This window comes from Triturus cristatus, chromosome 1_2 (genome assembly GCF_964204655.1).
Source record: "Triturus cristatus chromosome 1_2, aTriCri1.1, whole genome shotgun sequence".
In the NCBI taxonomy this organism is placed as follows: Eukaryota; Metazoa; Chordata; class Amphibia; order Caudata; family Salamandridae; genus Triturus; species Triturus cristatus.
Genome location: NC_140580.1, coordinates 526,284,015 through 526,304,934, shown reverse-complemented (window position 1 = coordinate 526,304,934; position 20,920 = coordinate 526,284,015). Strand labels below are relative to the sequence as shown.

Genomic DNA, 20,920 nt, shown 5'->3' with positions numbered 1-20,920 from the left:
CTCCCATTAATTTTTCGCGACCAAGTGGCCTATAGATGGGGATTAAATGATATTCACTGCCCAGGTGATTTATGTGAAGATGGCCAATTGGTAACTTTTGTAGATCTGCAAGGGAAATACGGTTTAGCCAAACAAGAGTTCTTTAAATATCTCCAAATTCGTAGTTTCCTAAGTAAGCTAGGGCCTGGATATGAACAACAGTTTGTTAAGATTCCGCTTATTAAAAAAAAAATGAAGAAATACACCTATTGGGCAATACTATGCACATTTACTAGAGGTATTTCCTGATGATTTAGAGATATGTCAAGGAAAATGGGGAAGGAAATTGGGGGTCGAGGAAGTTAACATTAAGGACTCCTTAGGGCTTGCTAATCAACTTTTGTTGACTGGGAGGATGCGCACTCAACATTACATGGCCCTTTACCCCAAGTAAGATCTCTAAATGGGGGACATCGGTTGGTGTCAATTGTAATAGATGTGGTCTTTTCGCAGCAGATTCAATTCATATTTTTTCTTATGTCCAAAGTTAGAGGAATTTTTTAGGGAAATTGATCAGTTTGGAGGTATAATAATGGGTGCCTCTTTGTGTATGACTGGGGAATTGGTTTTGAAAGGGGTGGGGTCGGACACTTTTGCACAGACCAGAACAAGAGCCAACATATCTTTGTTTATTTGTATGGCGGTGGTACGGGCTTGTATAACCAAGGATTGGATTAGTCCTGATCCTCCGAAGTTCGAGCTGGCGCTCAAGGTTATTAGCTATGTATAATTTAGAAACATCAATATACAAAACCAAAGGGATTAGGAAGGGAGTAAGGGGAGGTAAAATCTGGTCTCCCACAGGCGAGTATATTTAGGTGCAATGTGATCTAACTTTGCTATGGACAAGTTATGAATTGAAAAGTGGATAATATGTATTTCTCTCTTTTTTTTTTTACTGCTCACATCTGAGCTGTGTTACAAGCATGTATCTCTATGTATTTTTACTGTATTTTGCCATTGCTCTTTTTCTTACAGTTTTTGTATCATAACCTTGTTGTCCTGTTTGTGCTTCTCCTTGCATAGAAAGGGGTAAAAACGGTGCCTCACTCGTGTGGGAGGCCCAAGTACCCGCGACAGGCAAGGGTCCAAAACGTAGTGTACCTCAACAGGCAAGGGTCCTAAACGTAGTGCGCCTCACTACGTTTTGGGCCCTTGCCCTTGGCGGGTACTTGGGCCTCCCACACGAGTGAGGGACCGTTTTTATCGGGAGACCCGGGGGAACGCTGGGTGGTAGGAAATTTGTGTCAGCCCGGTGATGCCACAACTTTCCCACACAAAAATGTGTGTAAAAGGTGAATATTACAGCTAAATTTGAGGTTTGCAGGGCATTCTGGGTAAGGAAACGTTGGGGGATCCATGCAAGCCATACCTCCCTGGAATCCCCCGGGTGTCTAGTTTTCAGAAATTTGTGGGTTTGGTAGGTTTCCCTAGGTGCCAGCAGAGCTAGGGTTCAAAAACTACAGCTAGGCACTTTGCCAAAAAAGGTTAATTTTTCACTGCGAAATTGAGGTGTGTCTACGATGCGTTTTGCGCAGTTTCCTGTCGTGGGCACTAGGCCGACCCACACAAGTGAGGTACCATTTTTCTCGGAAGACTTTGGGGAACGCGGGGTGGGTGGAAATTTGTGGATCCACGCAGATTCCAGAGCTTTCCACCAGAGAAATGTGGGGAAAAGGTGTTTTTTCTGGCAAATTTTTAGGTTTACAAGGGATTCTGGGTAACAGAACCTGGTGGAAGGCAGTCAAGTCACCCCTTTCTGGATTCCCCTGGGTGTCTAGTTTTCAAAAATGTATAGGTTTGCTAGGTTTCCCTAGGTGCCGGCAGAGCTAGGGTTAAAAAACTACAGCTAGGCACTTTGCTAAAAAAGGGTAATTTTGCATTGTGAAAATGTGGTGTGTTCACGTTGGGTTTTGAGCCATTTCCTGTCGTGGGCACTATGCCTACCCCTACAAGTGAGGTACCATTTTTATCGGGAGACTTAGGGTAATTCAGATTTATAAAGGAACTGTTATTACCTATTGACTTTCGATGCATTTCTGCCTTCCAAATGAAAGACATTGTGTAAAAAAGAATTATTTCTAAAAAAAATGACTGATAATTCTCATGCTAGTATGAGTATCCCAATTTCGGAAATGTGCAAATATCTACTGCTTCTAAACTCTATCATTTTGTTCCCATTTCAGAAATACATAGGTGTATTTCATACCGATTTTTCCATGTACACATTTTTACAGAATTACTATATACCCGGTACATAATAAAAAACCATTGCAAGTTGCTGCTCAGTTTTTGGCTCTGGGTTAGTCGGGTTCTTGGTGAACCTACAAGTCTTATATATCCCCACAACCAGCAATGTCCAGCGGATGTAACTGTATATTGCTTTCAAAGAGCTGTCAAAATTAGAAGAAGTTACAGGTGAAAACGTTGACACAAAAGGCGCTTTTTTTCAACAAATTTTCAATTTCTCCTATATTTAACTGTTAGTTTCTATAAAGAAACCTTGATGGATCTACACAAATGACCCCTTGCTGAATTCAGAATGTTATCTACTTCTCTAAAATGTATAGCTTTCCAGGATCCATCATTGCTTTTGTACCCATTTCTACCATTAACTGGAAGGAGGTTGAAAGCACAAAAAATAGCAAAAATAGGCTATGTCCCAGAAAAATGCCAAAATTGTGTAAAAAATGTTGGGTTTCTGACAAAAGTCTGGTATCCCCTAAAAGCTGTGAAAATGGTGATTTCAGCCCCACAAACCTCTTTTTGATAACATTTGCAGGGAAAAACCCAGATGCTTTCATTTGCAGCCCGTTTTCCCATTTGCCCAAAAAACCCCCAAATTTTGCTGTATTTTGGCTAATTTCTGTGACCCCTCCAGGGGAATCCACAAACCCCGAGTACCTTTAGAATCCCCATGATGTTGGAAAAAAAGGACGCAAATTTGGCGTGGATACCTTATGTGGTCAAAGAGTTACAGGGGCCTCAGCGCGCACTACCCCAAATAGCCAAAAAAGGGCGTGGCACAGGAGGGAGGGAAAAAGGCCTGGCAGCGAAGGAGTTAACTTATATATACCGTAATTCATTAATACCTACAAGCATATAAACGTGCCTGCGAAGAGGAAATCCTGGGTGACATTTCAATAAATAAAACACGACATTACAAAGGTGCAGACCTGGCGGCCGCGGTGGCTGCCTACATTTAGCCCGTGGATGTTGAGCTTTCCCGGGGGTTTGCAGGCTGAAACAGTAATTGACCAAATTGAAGCACACATTAGAGCCATACACAAACATGCTCAAAAGCAATTCTCTAAAAAGAAATGAAGCGACACCGAAATTAGCAGTGAGGAATGATTGGGAAAGGTACCTGGAGGCTGGCAAGTGCCGACACTGCTTCTTAACCTCCATGGAAATTCAGAGACCCATTTCAGCTGGAATCTGTAAAAGATGTAACCAAACAAAAAGATCCCCACAAGGCGTGGGAATTCCTCACGGCGCTGTGCGTGTAAACGGACCCACGAGGAGAGGAATGCAGCTGCCAGCCTGCGCGCCCCTGCTCGTTCCGCAAGCAAAACGTAGTGGGAGTGAACATTTGACAAAAAGGTGGGACATGCGCCCGCCTTTAGCCATTTGCAGGCTAAAATAAGAAAAGGACACAGGCAACAGCCAACCCAATGAGCGGGGGGGGGGGGGGGGGGGGGGGAGTCAGGCCCACACATAGAAGTTTTAAGTGCTTACAAGACAAGATGCAGAGCAGCGCATGCGTGCTAAAAAACATTGGAGCCACGGCCACAATGTTGGATCTGGATATCATGGGCTTCAAACATTGGAGATCTCGGAGACTGGAAGAGCTTGAAGGACGTGACGATATTAGGTTTGCTTTTAGACATTCTGTGCATATCATGTTACCCCTTTCCTTTTCCCCCCACATGTATTAATTATTTTTTATTTCTTTGGGAAATCCTAGATAAAACTAAACAAATTACACCCTAGCTGATTTCAGACTATTGTCTACTTTTCAGCTTTCTATCTTGATTTTCAGCAGACCAGGGGATCCCAAACCACACCGAGAGGACCAGCATTTCCACAAGGGAACTCCATGCTCCGCAGATCACCACGCCCTGAGGCACCAACAACGAGCAGACGACCAGGAGAAAAGGGACGAGGCTGCCTCACAAACACGCTCAAAGCGCTTCTGGCAATTCTGCTGCGGGATATGGACTTACAGCAGACAAGGGGGTCCCAAGCCCCTTCAAGAGCACCAGCATTTCAACAAGGGGACCCCATGACCCATAGATCTCCACGCCTGGAGGAGCCAAACAATGAGCTGCATGCACAAACGTGCTCAAAGCACTCCTGGCAATCCTACTGCACGGGACGCTTGCGTGCCACTCTCTGGCAAAGCCTGGGCTGGGCCGCACCTCTGACATCTTGCCCAAAAAGGTACCGATAGTTTTACTGCTTATTTTAAATGTTCCTCCCTCGTGTTATTTTGCGCTTTCTGTGCTATAACAGGCCATATAGCAGCACAGGAGAGTGCTTGCTGTTGTACTATTTTCTTAATTCGATCAAACCTCACAGTGTAAGATTAAATAAGAAAGAGGAAGGCTGCTGATGTGGCCAAGGGCCCCCCCTTCTGCAAAGAAAGGCTCACAATTAGCAGGAGGGAACTGCGTCATGGAGACAATTGAAGACCTGTTGGAGGAAGTAGAAGAGATATTGCATTCTCTTGTCGACCTAAGGGTTTGCCCAAATTTAAAATCTTCCTCAACCAAGAAGAAAAGGCAAAAGACGAGCATTGCAGACATGTTTACCAAGATGAAGACTCCAAACCCATCTCCCATCGCAACTTCTCCATGATCATCACAGAACTCAAGCAATGCTGATCAGAGCACGGGGACAACGGTCTGCCACTGGCCAATCCAGATATACCATACGAAATAAGTTTTCCACGCTCTCTATTCAGGGGGATAGCGAGCTTAAAAGGGAACACAGGGTAATTGGTGACGCTGCTGCACATACTAGTATACCCGTAAACCTGGATAAACTATTGGAGGTAATTGAGGGACTGAGGGACGAGGTCCCGGACCGGAGCTTGGTTGTGAAAACTTTGGAAGGGAAAATTTACAAGGTCATGATACTGATGAGTGCTACCAAGATCGTTCCGTCTGTTTAGGTCCCTGGAAAGTACAAGATCCCATAACCCTATTTGCCTCTTCTTCTAGCACAGGTGGTAACGCCCCTCTAGACCCCATACTCTCCTCCCAGCCCAGTGTTACCTGGCCCAAAGTAACTCAGGGTCATAGGGAAGACCAGGATTCCCTAACCAATAAAGCCACCTATTGGATTCTGAATGTAAAGAAGTGCTATTCAATCGTTAGGAGTGGTATTATGACAGCTGAGCAGATTGAGACACCGGGCAATTCCTGCGACCTAGTGAGAGTGATTTTGAAGGACCAGGCATTGGTTTAAGGTCTTCTGTCCATAGATGCTCGCAAATTAGGGAGTGCTTAAACCCAGATTTAATATAGGGACGGCCTAGAAGCCCAATATGATATAAGACTAATAGACCAGGGATCAAACTGGCACAGCAGGCTGGGAGCGGTTGATTGACTGAGTAAACCCGCTACTCCAGAAGAGCCCGCTGATAGCCAATCCAGGGTGTTGGGACTTATGGTATAAGAGGCCATGGAAAGAGTGAGCCCTTGGGTAGTTGGAGGGGCAGAGAGCATCTAGACCAAGGGGAACTAGCACCCTGGAGGACAGGGGCAGGTCAAGTCCCCTGCTGACCTTGATAGACCAACCAGACCATGTGGTACTTACTCACAGCAGCCAGACAGAATCCAAAGACTGCACTACAAAGTTAATCAAAATGTTGTCTTGGAATGTGGCTGAGTTAGGCCCTAAGCTTGGTGATACAGACTGGGTGCAGTTTATATAAGAGTATGACATCTGTCTCCTCCAGGAGACGTGGGGCACCTCCTCAGTCACAAGAAACGGATACCCTTTATTTTGCGCTAAGGCAACACAGTCATTTAGGGGGAAGACCCTCCGTTGGCTTGGCGATATGGGTAATGACAGAATTGCAATGTTCAATAAGAGCCTTACCAGTCACATCCCCAGATGTATTGGCAGTAAGTGTGGATTTCCATAGTGGCCATTCCCTGGTCCGCTTTAATGTGTACAACTGGTTTGGGGGGCCGAAACGAGGAAACTAAACCTATAAGCATTGTAGGGGATTTCCTCACAGAATACAAGGGCAAAAGAGGAGGTTATAGTTGCTGGCGCTCTAAACTCCCCCTTTGAACATCTTTTATCTTCGGACTTAAACCAAACAGCTGAGCAAGATTCAAAATGGAGAATTCACCCCCACCCCCAAATAGTGAAGTGGACACGGAGGACAGCACAGCTACTTGCTTGAACTCTAAAATTCAACCTTAGAGCAGTAAACGGGAGAACTGAGGGCAGACATACATTTAACAGACCAGGCCACACTAGCTGTATTGACTAGTTCTTAATCAGCTTGAAAGGATGGGCATTCATGTACGACATGGTGTTCATTGAAAGAGCGGACAGTGACCATAATAATCTTAGTTTGTTGCCGCTGGGTATCCTAGTCAATGCCCCTTGTCCCCAAAGTTTTGCCCAAGTTGGCGATGTTACATTCTCAAACAATGGGAAAGCCATTAAGTAAGGATGGGTTAAAAAGCACTTGGAGGTCTTGGTGTTAATGGATAACATGGCCAAGGAGCAGGTGGAGATATTAGATAGCCTGTCCTCATCAGAGAAAGGCTTGACTATGAAAAAGATCAATTAAGTGCTCTTTTCTAACATAAGAGACCTTTTGGTGCAGAATGATAAGCGCGGACTGACGACTCGGAGGCAAGCGACTGGGTACATCAAAATTTGTAGGGTGACTAAAACAGGGCTTCTGTTAGCAGCTAAAACTAAAAATAGGCCCCAGCTTGTGCTGTGTAGGCCAACTTTTAAAAAGGAACTGGCACATGCCAATAGAGACTTGGAAAACGCACTCTGGGACGAGCTGCCCTCTGCCTTGAGTATTAAGGACAATGTAAGGCTCTGGTTCACTCTGGCATTGAGATAACATGGTGGCAGGGAGGCAGCAGAATATTCCGTGCAATCTCAGGATTCTTGTCCCATTTTAGAAATCAGTATTCCTGTAGTGAGGATCTTTTATAGGTGGATATCGATTCTTTCTTGGCAGCCAAGCCAAAAGATCACACCACCATGGAATGTGAGTATAGGGAAAAGATAAGCGATTATGTCTAGGGCTTCAGCAAAAGAACCAGGCCCGACCAGATCACAAACAAGCCCTTCAATTCCCATCTGGATGTTTGGGGCCCCTATATTAATAGTCTCTCAAACTCTATTCTAAAGGGTATGAAGATCCCCCACACCCTGGCTTTCTGCCGAGATTATTCCAATCTATAAGAAGGGCCAACACAGTGTGCAGAATAACTATCGCCCGATAAGTTTAATAGATGTTTCACACAAGATCTTCTGTAAACAAGTTTAGGCACACCTTCTGGACTGGATTGAGCAGAATAATGTATTATCTGAATTACAGGTGGAGTTCAGAAGTGGTGTTAGCACTGTAGGTAAGATTTTCCGATTCAACTGCATATTCTGAAAGGCTGTAGCAGTCAACAGGGGGTAGATTTGGTCACCCTTGTTGTCTTTCATGAAGCTTTCGGCCTATTCCTTAGGGCAACCCTCTGGTCAACTCTAGATAAGATGGGCTTTACTACTAGCAATCCTTGTCCGGCTTCACGAAGACAACACAAGGGTCAGGTGGAGGGAGCAGGAGCCACTCACTGACCCGATTAGAATTCTGCAGGAGGTCAGGCAGGGTTGTGTTTTGGCCCCCCTCATTGTTCTCATTACACATAAATGACGTAGTGGAATGGCTGGATAGATATGGTTGTGATGCTCCCAAAGTGGCAGGTGGGAGAGTGCAAGTTATACTTTTTGCAGACGACACTGTCCCGATTTCTAAATCACTCAAAGGTCTACAGCAGCTCATGAATGATTTTAATAACTTTTGTAGCGAGCCTGGGTTAGAGCTTAATAGCTCCAATATGAAATGTATGATATTTAACCCTGCAAAAAGTAAAAACATCAAATGTAGGCTGTATGCCAACAATAACCCTATTGAGCAGGTTTACACCTTATCTAGCGATAAAATCAACACCAAACCTGGAGCGGCCAAAGCAAGTACAAAAATCTCACTGCTCTGTGCTTCACTACTCGACATCATTGCTAAAGATACACAATAAAACTAGCTCAAAGACAGCTGCCCCGGCCATTGAGATCTACAATGCGGTCACACCAATTGTAACATGTTAACACTAGCAGAAAACAATTTCATTAGGTCCCTCTTTACTCTTCCCCAGGTCACCTTTGACACCATTGCATCTCGACATGGCAGTTAGGAAAAGCTCCCAGGAAAAGCTCCCGGAAAACAGAGTGTAGGCCTTGGCTTTACTGGCATAGACTTTGGACCTCGTCTGCTTTCGAAAGCATATAGGGAACCCCTAAGGGGTCTTTTGGCCACACCTGGTGCCCTCAAAATCCCATGGCTGATGCTGATCAGACTACACTACAGAAGCTGGGATTGGAGAAGCTTTGGGCAAGGCCAGAGAAATCAAACTCCATAGGGACTTTAAATTGGCTTGCTGGGAGAATGTATCTATAGAATTTTTTCGTAGCAGTAGAGGCACGATAACTACAGAATTGATCAACTTCAAAATGCTCCCTCTGTATGAAAAGACGAATGAGGAGGGCCCTTGTGGCTAGGAAACTGTCACAATTTAGGTATCAGTCACTCCCCACCAGAGCCTTCTGTTCCAAGTGGGCTAATGTACAGTATGTGGGTGAGGAGTGTCGCGCATGCAGAGGGTCTCCAGAGACCATACCCCAAATTTCATGTTTTTGTCCTGCTTATGCCCGCCAGAAGAAAATATGGTTATTGCCCATGTGCAGGAATCTGGGAACTAGAGGCACCTACAAGCTTTTAGGATGTAGAGGACAGACTGTTCATGGCTGGTGGTATTCACTGTAGCAAGATACCTCTTGACTGCCGGATCTGGCCTCCAAAGTGTATACGAGCAAGTGAACAGGGTCTGCCTTAATAATCATGTGGGAGGCTGTGGGCGAGCCTTCTTCCTTTCATATCTAATATTGCTCCATTATTTTTTAGCTAATCTTTTATGCACTTTAACCTTTTAAACTACTCCTGATTTTACGACTATTTTTAAACATTGGATTTAAATTTAAAGCTTTTTAATCAGGTTTTAACTCAAATTCAGTGGTACTGTGCCATATGTCTGATGAAGAGCCTGAAAGGAATATTGCACTTTATTACCTAGTGGCCTGCTGCAATTTTGCACACCCTTTCGGGACTAAAAGGTTAAATAGGCTGGGGAACTATACGGCACGAGAAGCACTTGCACTTTATTTGTGCAGTCTGTACTGTGTAAAGTTGAGTCTAGGTCCAGCAATATAGGTTGCCCATATAAAACCCAACCCCACATTACATTACCGTTTTAAATGGATGGATGGATGGACCGCCTAGCACCTAGGTACACTGCCAAGTTTGTTTAGTGTGTTTGAAACGGAGCCACTGTATAATTAAGCAGGTCTAGGGAAACCTATATGATGCAGTTTATGAAATCTTGTGGTTCAAAATGTACAATGCTCGTCCTGAGAATTCTTGTTTTCTATGACATGGCTACCGATAGGACCACTTTAATATATCTGTACGGTTATGATCCTTGGTTGATAGAAATAAAGTTTGACTGACTGTCTACCTATAACACTCTGGAATTTCCAAAAGGCATTATACCTAGGTTTTGCTGGAGTAAGTGTGAGCATTACAACGATGAAGTGCACATTTCTCTTGATTATCAATAGCTGTTTACGTAAATTGTTTTGGAACCTAAAAAAATGATTTTTCCAGCCCAGGACATTTATCCCATTGCAGGTACACGAAGAACAACTCAACTATCCAGTTTCACATGCTTTGGAGCCGTTCTAAATGTAGGCATTTTGTAAAAAAGAAAACATTAATTTTGTGGAATTTGTGGCCTTTGCATAAAATTTGTGTTTATCGAGGCAAAGATCTGTAACACTAACACATTCGGTTACACTAAATATCAGCTTTATTTCTTATTAGTCTGCAACTGCAATGCTGAGATGCCCGTTCCAGGGTTCCAGTGTTCCAGTTGACGATTGAAGCTGCATCCTCTTTTATTGGTCATTTAGACACTAGCAATATGTTTGAAAGTTGCCAGTAGACAGAGCAGAGTGCATGGACAGCAGGCCTAGTTTTCAGAATCAATCTCACTTTATAATCTTTTCAGATTAGGGCTTTATATACTGTACGATTTTGCTGTAGCTCACGTTCTGCCTGCAAAACATTGCAGCTTCTCCCGCTTCCAAGTGTGAAGGGGAAGCAACAACAGCTATTGAGAAGGAGGGTGTTGGGGTAAACAACATGGAATACAGAGGCATTTGTGTGTTTGTTACTGTTAAGGAAATAGCAATGGCGCCTAAGTGACAATTATTCCTATGAAGTGCTTCAACACACTTAAAAAGAGCAGTGGTGTTGGGGGAGGTAAAGAAAAAACAGACGGGGCAGGAAGGGGGTGAGACAATCATTTTCTATTAATGAGACCAATCCAGATCAGATGACAGAGGACTACTATAGTTGGATCTGCTTAGCCCTTAATGATATTTTCTTTAGAGGTCCGAAAAAGGATAATACAAAGATGTCTAAACCCTGGTTTGATGATTCACTTAGAACCCTCAAACAGGAATGCCATAGACAAGAGCGCAAATGGCACTCCGAATATGAGAGAGGAGAGGGAAAAGTATAAATCTTGCCTAGGTAGTTATTAAAAAGCAATCTTGGCTGCCAAATCTAAATATTTCACATTACAAATAAAAATGGCCAACGACGTATCCAAAACCATTTTTCAAACTCTTAAAAAAAAAAAAAAAAAAAAAAAAAAAAAAGGACTACCCCCACAATATCCGATACAGCAATTATAAACAAGAATTCTGCAATTCTCTAGCCTGTTAATTCAGGAAAAATTTCTTACTATCTATACAATTTTCTCCAGCAGTTGCTCCACTAATATATCTACTAAATCAAACCCAAGTTAGTCAGCTTCGGACACTTTACGACCACCACAGTGGCACAGATTGTTGAACGTATTCCAAAGATTAAAGCTGGATCTCCCTATGACTCAAGCCCCCTATGAAAATTCCCCTGGTTCTAGAAGTCTTAGCACATGTATCTGTAATCTTCTCCACCATGTTTAACACAGATTTTCCCCACTTCCTGGAAAGCAGCACGAGTGCCACCTATTGTAAAGAAACCTAATCTTAATATTCTGGATCCCAACTATCGACCCATAGCTCGGCTTCCCCATCGGGCTAAATTAGCGGAGAAAATCATGAACCTCCAACTTTTCTCTTTTATTGAGGTTAATCAATTTTTAGATGATACGCAGTTCAGTTTTAGAGAAAATCATAGCACCAAAACTGCTCAGGTCACAGCCACGGAGGAAACCAGAACATCCCTTGATGGAGGGGGCAATGCAATCTTGATCTTCCTGGAACTTTCAGCAGCCTTTGATACGGTTAACCATGAGATACTAGTTGCCCGTATTGGAGACACAGCACTGGCCTTGCTAAAGTAGTTTCTTTCAGGACGCTGACAAGTGGTATCACTTGCTAAATTTAACGCCGATCCATACTTCTTGCCTTGCAGTTCCTCAGGGCTCTCCCCTGTCCCCTCCCCTGTTTAATCTTTGTGTTACACCACTTGCCTCCTTGATTAAATCCTTTGGCTCTTCTCTGGCATCATACGCCGATGACACAAACAACAGTCTCACTTACGAAAAGTGAACATTACTTCAGCAGCACAGTCATTAAATGTATGAGTGCAGTGAGTAGATGGATAGGAATTGCTTGAAGCTTAACTACAAAAACCGAGGTCATCCAGTTCAGCAATAATCCGTCTTTCTGTTCCTCAAACTGGAAGCCCTTGGATTTGGGCATGGAGTGAAGCTTTTTTAGAATCACAGCTCTTCACTGGAACCGGCTGCCACTTGGAATAAAAACAGCTACCTCACTCCCAGTCTTTAGGAAGCAACTCAATACCTGGCTATTTAATCAGTGATTTCCTACAATACTATTCAGGACATCGTCGGCTCTTCTTTGCTCCGCATAGCGTGAAGACGCCTCCGGTCATTCGTGCACTTTATAAGTTGCATCATTCATTCAGACAGAAACAACATGAATGGGGAAAGGAGCGAGTGAAAACACAAGCACTCGTATGGAGAACGTAAACACAATTTAAAAAGTAGTTCCAAAAAAAGGGAGCAGTGGATGGACACAAGTACTTGGTCCATGCTCTAAAGGGAGGGCCAAACACAAAAAGAGGCATGACCCTTGCATGCCACAGCAAACCGTAACAAAGGATGAGAGAGCGAAGTTTTAGCTAACAAATGGTAAGCCTGTGGGCAGGCTGCAGCCCAGTAACTGTAAACAACAGGTCTATAAGAGACAGCGTATGTGCTGTCTAGCTGAGACCTAAAAACAGAATGTGTGACAGAATAAATATTGCAGAAGAAAAGAATTTCACACAGCCGAGAGGAAAAAAAACAAGCAAAGATTGTACTATATGGCTACACATAGGTGAAAATAATGACGCAGACAAAGCATTAAGAAGCATTCGTACATCTAAAAGGATTGCTGCTTGGACATGATCGCTTACAAAAACAACAAAATTCTGCGGCAATGCAGAGCCTTTTAAAAACTGGTTACATGGTGTATATGATGGATGAATGAGACACAGAATTTTAAGTGCAATGATCTAAAATAGTCCATCATGTAGACCAAAAGAAGCTGAAGAATGCAACAAAATATTCTACAGAAACAAAATAAGACAAAAATACTTTTGTCGGCTAATTCAGGACGTGACTGACAATATCTAAAGCCAATGGGTGGAGATTTCGGAGCCAAAAAAGCCAATGGCTGAAGGAAGCTGAACCAAAGCCCCTTACAGTATGTACAGAATCCAACAGATTCATCATGAATGGTGCAACCACCATTATACATCAAACCATAGAACACAACTACTGCAAAAATATCCCTTTTCTATAAATACAAGTCAAAGGCATTATTACGGCATTATTAGTTATTATTATATAGTAATAGTCTATTAATTTCCCCTAACACTAGAAGCACTCAAAAGTTGTCAGTCAACTAGTTCAGATACACATCACAACCTACTTTAATCATGGCAATACATTCTGAGGTGTCATTCATCCGGAAACAAAACAAAGTTGAGGATTTCTCCCTGCATTAGAACTCTGGCCTCTGGTGAATAGTAACAGAGGTAGGATTTGAGTTTCAATTGTGGTTTAAAGGCAACAAGTGTTCTCTTATATTTGCATGAATTCACCTCCATATCCTGCAGCAGGCCCTGAAGATCCAGACCTCGATTGGCCGCATCCCAGTAGCGGTACACCCTGATGTCCTTGAAACCAGCATCCAAGAACACAGCATTATGGTTTTCTGTAAGACATTAAAAGCAATCAAAAGGCATGCAGCAGGAATATAACAATATCTTACACAATATTTATAAAGCCACAAGGTTTTAAGAGGCAAAACAAAGTGGAGCGCAGAACAGTACCAACAGGTTAGGAAACTATAGTATGGAACGAAGCGCATGTATAGTCGAGCCACTAAGCTGAACAAAACAGCGGGGATGCAAACTTTAGAAACACCAAAATAATTTGTGCAAATGTTTGGCAGAGTCTAGCTAGTAGCTTAATCTTCACTGGAATGTCAACGCAGTGGTGTGACATATTGTATGTAATCGGTCTTAATTTATCTAGCGCAGCTCGGAGGAAGTTAGAGTAAAAATCATTCTCTTCCTAGAAATTTCAAAATTCAGAGTTATTGGTTCATTGATTATCGAAGGAAAGTGGATATTTGGGGACCAATGGGGATCAAAGATAGGAGTGAGATCAGACTTGGAAATACAGTAATCTGCATTTCTGATGGATGGAAAAAGAATATTGTAGAAATGAGTTCACTTCATACAAGTGTGAGCACCTAGGGGTCACTGCTGCAGAAATAACTTGCACCACACTATTGCCAACTGGGTCGTGGACGACGTGGGTCCTGAGTCGGTGCCTCGTTGGTTTGAGCTGGCTGAGGAGTTGGGGCTGATCAGATGACTGAGCTTTTCTGCAAACATTTGATGCATTGCGTTACAACGGCTTCATGTTAATCTTAAGCATGGTTCATTCGCCGTGTGTCCTCTCTGGTCACCGTGGGCTTTCTGCTGGTACCCATTCTCATCTGAATGACCGATTCGGTTTCTGCAGTCATTAATTAATCGTACAATTTAATCAATGATGTAAGGCACTTTTTCTGAAAGTCATGTGGAAACTCTACACTAAAATAAAGAAGCAGATTGGCATGACACTGCAGGAGATCCACTTGAGAAATTCTGAGAAGGAGGCTGCATGCTCAGTATGCGAAGCATAATTTGGCTACAACTTTCTTTTTTAAACAAAAGACTACATTTAACTTAAAAAATTGCTCTGTTAATTAAAGGACTGCCTGAGCAACGGGCACTTTAATACTAGCACACACAAGTAGCACTATAATACAGCAGGACTTAGTAATGAACGGCCTATTCTTTTCCACAGGAGAATCCTTAGGCCACCGCGAGCCAAACCTGTAACCAAGGAAAAGGTCGTAAAAGTAGATTACTTTTTGGGACTCAATAATAGATTTCTTTACTTGAAGGTTCCTCAAACATTTGGCGTGATGACACTTCAAATCCTCACGTCTACCTTTGAATAGGAACATCCTCATTCTAAACGGACTGCAATAGGCAGCCCCCACATAGGCATCAACCCACCAAGCCACAAGACCAAAGCCTGAAACTGCTGACAGGTTAAGCGTTCTTACCCCAGGATGGACCAGAGATATAAATAGGAGTAGATGTGTTGTTGGTGCCATTGTACCAGCGCCTTAGGAATTCAGCACCAATGCGTAGTGCTCCAGTGCCTCCCAACGACTGGACGCCTCCCACCTGAAAATATAGGAAAAGAAGCAAAAAGCCAATAACTGGGTGGTATGCATCTATAGTGTTCACTTGCAAATATACAGCGGATATGCCTGTGCCTTCCACTTCAATGATCACATGCTTGGGCACAGAATAAAGATATTCGGCCTTACCCTTTTCTTTTAGTACCAACGGTTTAATTATTCACCTTTCACGCGTGGACCTGGTCACAGTGGCAAAAGATTTACACAGAACACAAAGTGGTACATTTGAAACACAGCAGCAAAACATTTTTTCGGCTTCCAGATTTGGTAGTAGGGAAACAGGTTAACTTGCACCAAGAGATTTTCCAGGAGACCAGGGAATACTAGTGAGACACATTTCAATTCGGTCATTAAAGAGAACAATTATTTCATCACTGGATGAGTTACTCAAATACAAGACTTACAGTTAGCCGTTAAAATCAAACTCAACTACTGCATCTACAATATGAACGCACTTGCATCCACACTCCTTCTGTAGTACTGGTCAGCTTACCCTGTTCTCTTTGATTGCAGGGCTGTCCTCGCCCAGGGCGATTCTGGAGGCACTGGCTCTGAATTCCGGAAGTCCAAGGATAGGCAGATACTCGTGATTCAAAGAAGCATCGTTGGCGATTTTCTGTTCCGCCTTCTTCACTACTGGGAGGACCCAGGGCTGGCAGTCATTTGTCCGGTAGGCTACAAACGAAGAAAGTACACTTAAAACGAGGCCCCAACAAAAACCGAGCCAAGAAAGATCAACAGAATGGGTTCAAGGAGTTCTAAAGAAGCACTGCTTTATTTATAGCATTTAGAAAAAGTACCACTTCACACTTTCAATAACTTCAGGTTCATCTCAGCGATTGAAAACTGAGGAAAATGAAACCAAAATATTAAGATTCTGGATGCATTTACTCATTTAAAAAAATAAAATAATTTGGGTAAAGAGAAAAACGAGTAATTTAGGTGGGGTGGAAACAATACAACCCTGGGTCTTCTCATAGAGAGTCATCAGATAATGAAGATCTTGTTTTTGTTAAACAAAAATATTAATAAGTGATTAAAAAAAAAAATCTGAGTTAATGCCATGGATAAAGCATCAGTGCGAGGAGTCATGATCCAAAAAAATCAAGGTCCTATAGACTCTTAACATCAGTACAGGAAACACCGACTGAAGCACATAATCCTGGTTAGGCATCAGACACCTGAACTATCCCTCAAGTGACAATGCTTCAGCACCAGAATTTATGCTCTATTTCTTCAAAAATTGCCACCACCTCTGCGTTTAAATGCTTGAGGGCATTCACTAAAAATAATGAAAACCTATACATTCAAGATATGAGTTGAGTTGTTACATATAAAGAGCAACAAATGTCTTAAAGATGAACGGAACAACATCACCATCAGAAAAGATAGGAAAAAAAAATCTATAAAAACACATTCATTTGGACAGCCTTTCTAGACGTAGAATGATTCTGCTTTGCATGGGCCAAGAAAGGTGAATTCCAAACATAGAAAGCATCAATAGAGGAGGCACTACCGCCCACCAAGCCGGTCTATATTGGTGGTCTGATAGCAAGAGAGAAGAGCCAAATAAAGGGATCACTTTGACTTCGGGGCAATCACATAAGCAGCATGGGGTCTGTTTCATAATGGGCTCTGTGGGCAAAGTAGAGTGCTTTATAGATCCTTCTAAAAACTGGCAACTAGTGCAGCTTACGATGAGCCTCAGAGAACTTATAACATTTCCTGACTGGTCACACTGCAATAATCTGAACAACATGAAGCTTGTACACAGCCGACTCTGAAAGACCAACATAGCAAGCTTGGCATAGTTCAATGTACAACTGATAGTAGCATTAACACCACAAGCTTTCAAGTGGCATATATTAAAAATAAAGTCTTTCTTTAAGCACCTCATTTGGCATTAACAGAGAGATACACCTACAACAGCAACACGAAGCAGGTCAATGTAATTTTGTCTGACACCATTCAATTCAGCCACATGGGCAGACTAGATTACAGTGACCTGCTTAGTCCTGCTGTTGTAGGTGCGTCCCTCTGTTAACGCTAAATGAGGTTCTTGAAGAAAAACTCTTTATTCCATGCCACTTGAAAGTTTGTGTTGTTAATTGAAATTAAGGCCTAGACCTGGCCTTAAATTCAACTGGATAGCATTTACTAACTGGTGCACTTCAAGGTGTTCAGAAAGCCGGTAATCCAGAACTGCTCACCAATTTTAGATAAAAATAAGATGAGAATATAGTTAGATCCTGCCCCAGGGTCCAAGTTTGATTTGCTTTAAAGTGGTTTAACAACCTTTTTCTTCCATCCACTAGCGAGAAGTGTTAAAGATGAACGTTAAAAAGCAGTATAGGGAGGTAAACAGGGAGGAAACCTCCTTGTCTTATTTAAATCATTTAGGGAGCTGTAAGAGGAGTGACAAAAAAGGGCGGAGGTTTGCAATCATGCTGCATGAGAAAGGATGAAAATCGGAGGTTGGGAACTACAGGCAGCGAAAAATCTACTCGCCCACTTGATATCGCAAGTCAGATTTTATGAAGGCGATCTATTTTTAGTGCGTACCAGTCCCTTCTGGCGATTGAGCTTGTGCTGGGAAATAAAAGGTGTTCAGTTTACTCAGAAAGTGAATGAGCAAGAAAGAAGCTCTAAATTTGGTCTTTGCCTTGACATATTTGCGGTCTGTTCAAAAACACAGGTCAAATATCAGAATATGTCTTTTTACAAATTGCAGCTTTTTTAGGTCTCGCCTAGCGAACGCAGCGCATGCGCTGTTTCGCCTTGACAAGCCTATTGTTGTCGGTTTGGTGCTCGAAGGGAGACAAAACATGTGCGCGCCCGGACAGCCGATGTGCACGCTCACGGCGTCTGCATCAGCTTGGGCCCGGACAGCAGATGGGCACGTGCACGGCGTGTCTTTCAGCTTGTTTTAGCCGATGGGGGATATTGTAGCAAATAAAAATACCAGTGAGAGACACGAGGTGGCAGCAACGGCATTGCATTTTAATTTATGCGGCTGGAGTTTCCTGAAGAGCCCTTCTTTCGAGGGCTGATGGAAGCGGTCTCGAGCGGTTATAAAAAGGCAATTATTTGAGACCAATATGTGAAGGCATGTCTTCAAATTGTGGGTGTTTCCCGCCGTTTTTCTTTATTTACGTTCGCAGCTATTAAATTCGCTTGTTGTCATTTGGTTAAAAAAATGTTTGTTCTATTTTTGATCTGATTTCTTGTAGTTCTTTTCTTGAACCAATACTGGTACCGTGGTGCCGGAGCCCTTCTTGTGCTCTGGGCCTGCAGTGTCACGAAACTCACCGCGTTTGGGTGCGCTTGCTGGCACATGCCACTACATTACCTTATCAAAAGACTGTGCTCGCCCCGTGCCTCGCGTTACTGTGACAGCAGTGGGGAGTCTCACATACTGTCTCCTGCAAGGCCTGGGCCTTGATGTCAAACGGGAGAGAATTTTACAACCATTTAGCTGAACTGCACAATCTGAAACCAGAACATCTGGGAAAACCTGTTCTAGAACCAACAGTTCTAATAGATAACCCACATTTAATTTTATTTATTTCATTTTTGTAGTTTTATATACTTCGAACTTGACCCGAAGGTATCAGAGGCTTTGCATGAGCATCAGTTGCGTTACACAAGGACACATTATTTTTGTTAGGAATGGGAGATTTAACGATTTGCCCAGGACCACAAGATGTTGAGAGTAACTGCCACGACTCGAACCCGGTCCCCAAACTGGAAATCGACCGCCCTAGCCGTTAGGCTACATCCTCTCCCCAAGTTCTAAAGCTAAACACTTACTCATGTTAAACAGATAGATATATATATATGTTTTAATTTTGAATAGAGTCTATCACATTTTACATTACATTTTTTTTTTTGCACAATTTAATTATCAAACATTTCTATGGCTCGGCTTGTGCATGGGCTCTTAGAGCCAACCCAGACCCATGGTTCGGTCTCTGTTAATTGTTGGCTCACGCACCATCTATGTACAACCACACACCATCCATGTCGCCTGCGACACAGAACAAACACGACAATTCCAACCAAGGTGTTCTGCCATAAAATGTGAAAGCAGCTGTCCTCAGCGGGGAAACTATGGATTTTACCCAATAAAGATCAGCACCCCGAGCTTGAGAGAGGGTCCGGTAACCTTCTGAAAATCACGCAGGGTGCAGAACCGTCACATGTGATCGATAATGGGCATCTCCTAATGAGGGCCATTGTGTTAGTAAGGGTGAAGCTGGACACAGGCTCCAAAGCTATTCATTATGTCATGTCATTTATATCTCATGATGTCATAAAGGCATGACCCCTCCACCCAACTCCATTATTGGGCAGCATTCCATTCCTGCGGAGTCAAGCTATTCAATACAGCATACATACAAGGCGTGTCACCTGATCTTGATCCCACCATGTCAATTTCTCTTTTGGGCCACATGACATCATTTCGATTATATCATCAATAGGCCAATTAGCCGTGAAACCTAAAAGATCCCACCTCTGCTCTGCCATGGAATAGTGGTAAGCGGGCCCTGGCATGGAGAGATCAGCCTCCGTCATACAAGACCCATAAGAAAAAACAAACCCCCCTCTCCACCTTGCTCCACCCTATGTGTGAGTGTGTGGGACTCCACACAGTCTGGGACATACAGGAACCATCAGGCTCCTGCCTCTGAGCCAAACACCTGGTCCGCACGCTCTACTCTTTACAGGAAGCCTGAGGCAAAGACTGAAGTAGGGGGGATGTATAGGGAACAATATTTGCAAGATATTTAAATGTTGCCCAACAAGCCCCCATAATTTAATATTATTTTTAAAACACCATTTCTGACTGGCTGGTTAATGCAAAAGGACCAAACGATGGACAGAATGCTGAACAATGCAAACATTTACCCCCAGTCACAAGCATCTGGGTCTAATCCATCATTCTTTTGCTCACCACACCACACCACACCAATTTGTACCCAGCCATATGCAAATCAGTATTGACCCTGCCCCTCATGAGAACAGTCCAGCCTGAACTGCCGGTCAGGTCCTACCTGGACCGGAAACCAGCATCCTGGGACAGGTTTCGGGGCATCAGCCCTCCTCAGCCAGGCTTGAATCCAGTGGCTCAATGAGCACAGGACCCACAGCTGGGCATACCCATCCCAATTAGGGTGACAAAATCAAAAGGAACAAATTATGGACGGAATGCTGAACAATGCAAACCATTCACCCCCAGTCACAAAGATCTGCTGTAATGCAGCCTGTGATTTGCTTCAGCCTGAAGGAGAAAGAAGGGTGTGCTGCGAAGAAGTGAGGAGGAACACTGGCTAAAGATGGCAAGCATTGCAAAAGCCAAAATGCCTCGCATTTGGGACCGGTTAGTTTTGCCAGTGGTTTTAGCCATGCTTCACACGATGGGGATGCTGTGCAGCTGGCTAATAAACAGGAAACAAAACCCTACGCCGTTGCTGGAGTCATTTTGCAGGCACATGAACCAAGGTCGTGCTGCCTATAGAATGGCACCTGCTTTTTTTTCTTTACCTATCCGAGTTGGATTGGTAATTTTTTTTTAAACAACGTGAGGGGGAAAACAATTGTGTGTGGGGGGGGGGAAAGAACGCAGGTGAGGGACGCAACACAGAGGACGGGATCATGAGAGCAGGGAAGCAACGGGAGGTGGTAGCAACATGGAGAGCGGGTGGAAGCAACAGGAGGGAGG

At 43.3% G+C, this 20,920-nt stretch overlaps 1 protein-coding gene across 1 annotated transcript in view; it reads right to left on the bottom strand.

The window, feature by feature from the left end:
• The window catches only part of GOT1 (glutamic-oxaloacetic transaminase 1), a 110,933-nt gene that overhangs the window by 46,471 nt on the left and 43,542 nt on the right, over positions 1-20,920 (bottom strand). The window contains exons 2-4 of the mRNA XM_085606323.1: positions 15,692-15,873; positions 15,058-15,181; positions 13,535-13,647 (exon numbers count right to left, since the gene is read on the bottom strand). Coding sequence (XP_085462449.1) covers positions 13,535-13,647; positions 15,058-15,181; positions 15,692-15,873 — 419 coding nt within the window. The remainder of the gene's footprint in view (positions 1-13,534; positions 13,648-15,057; positions 15,182-15,691; positions 15,874-20,920) is intronic.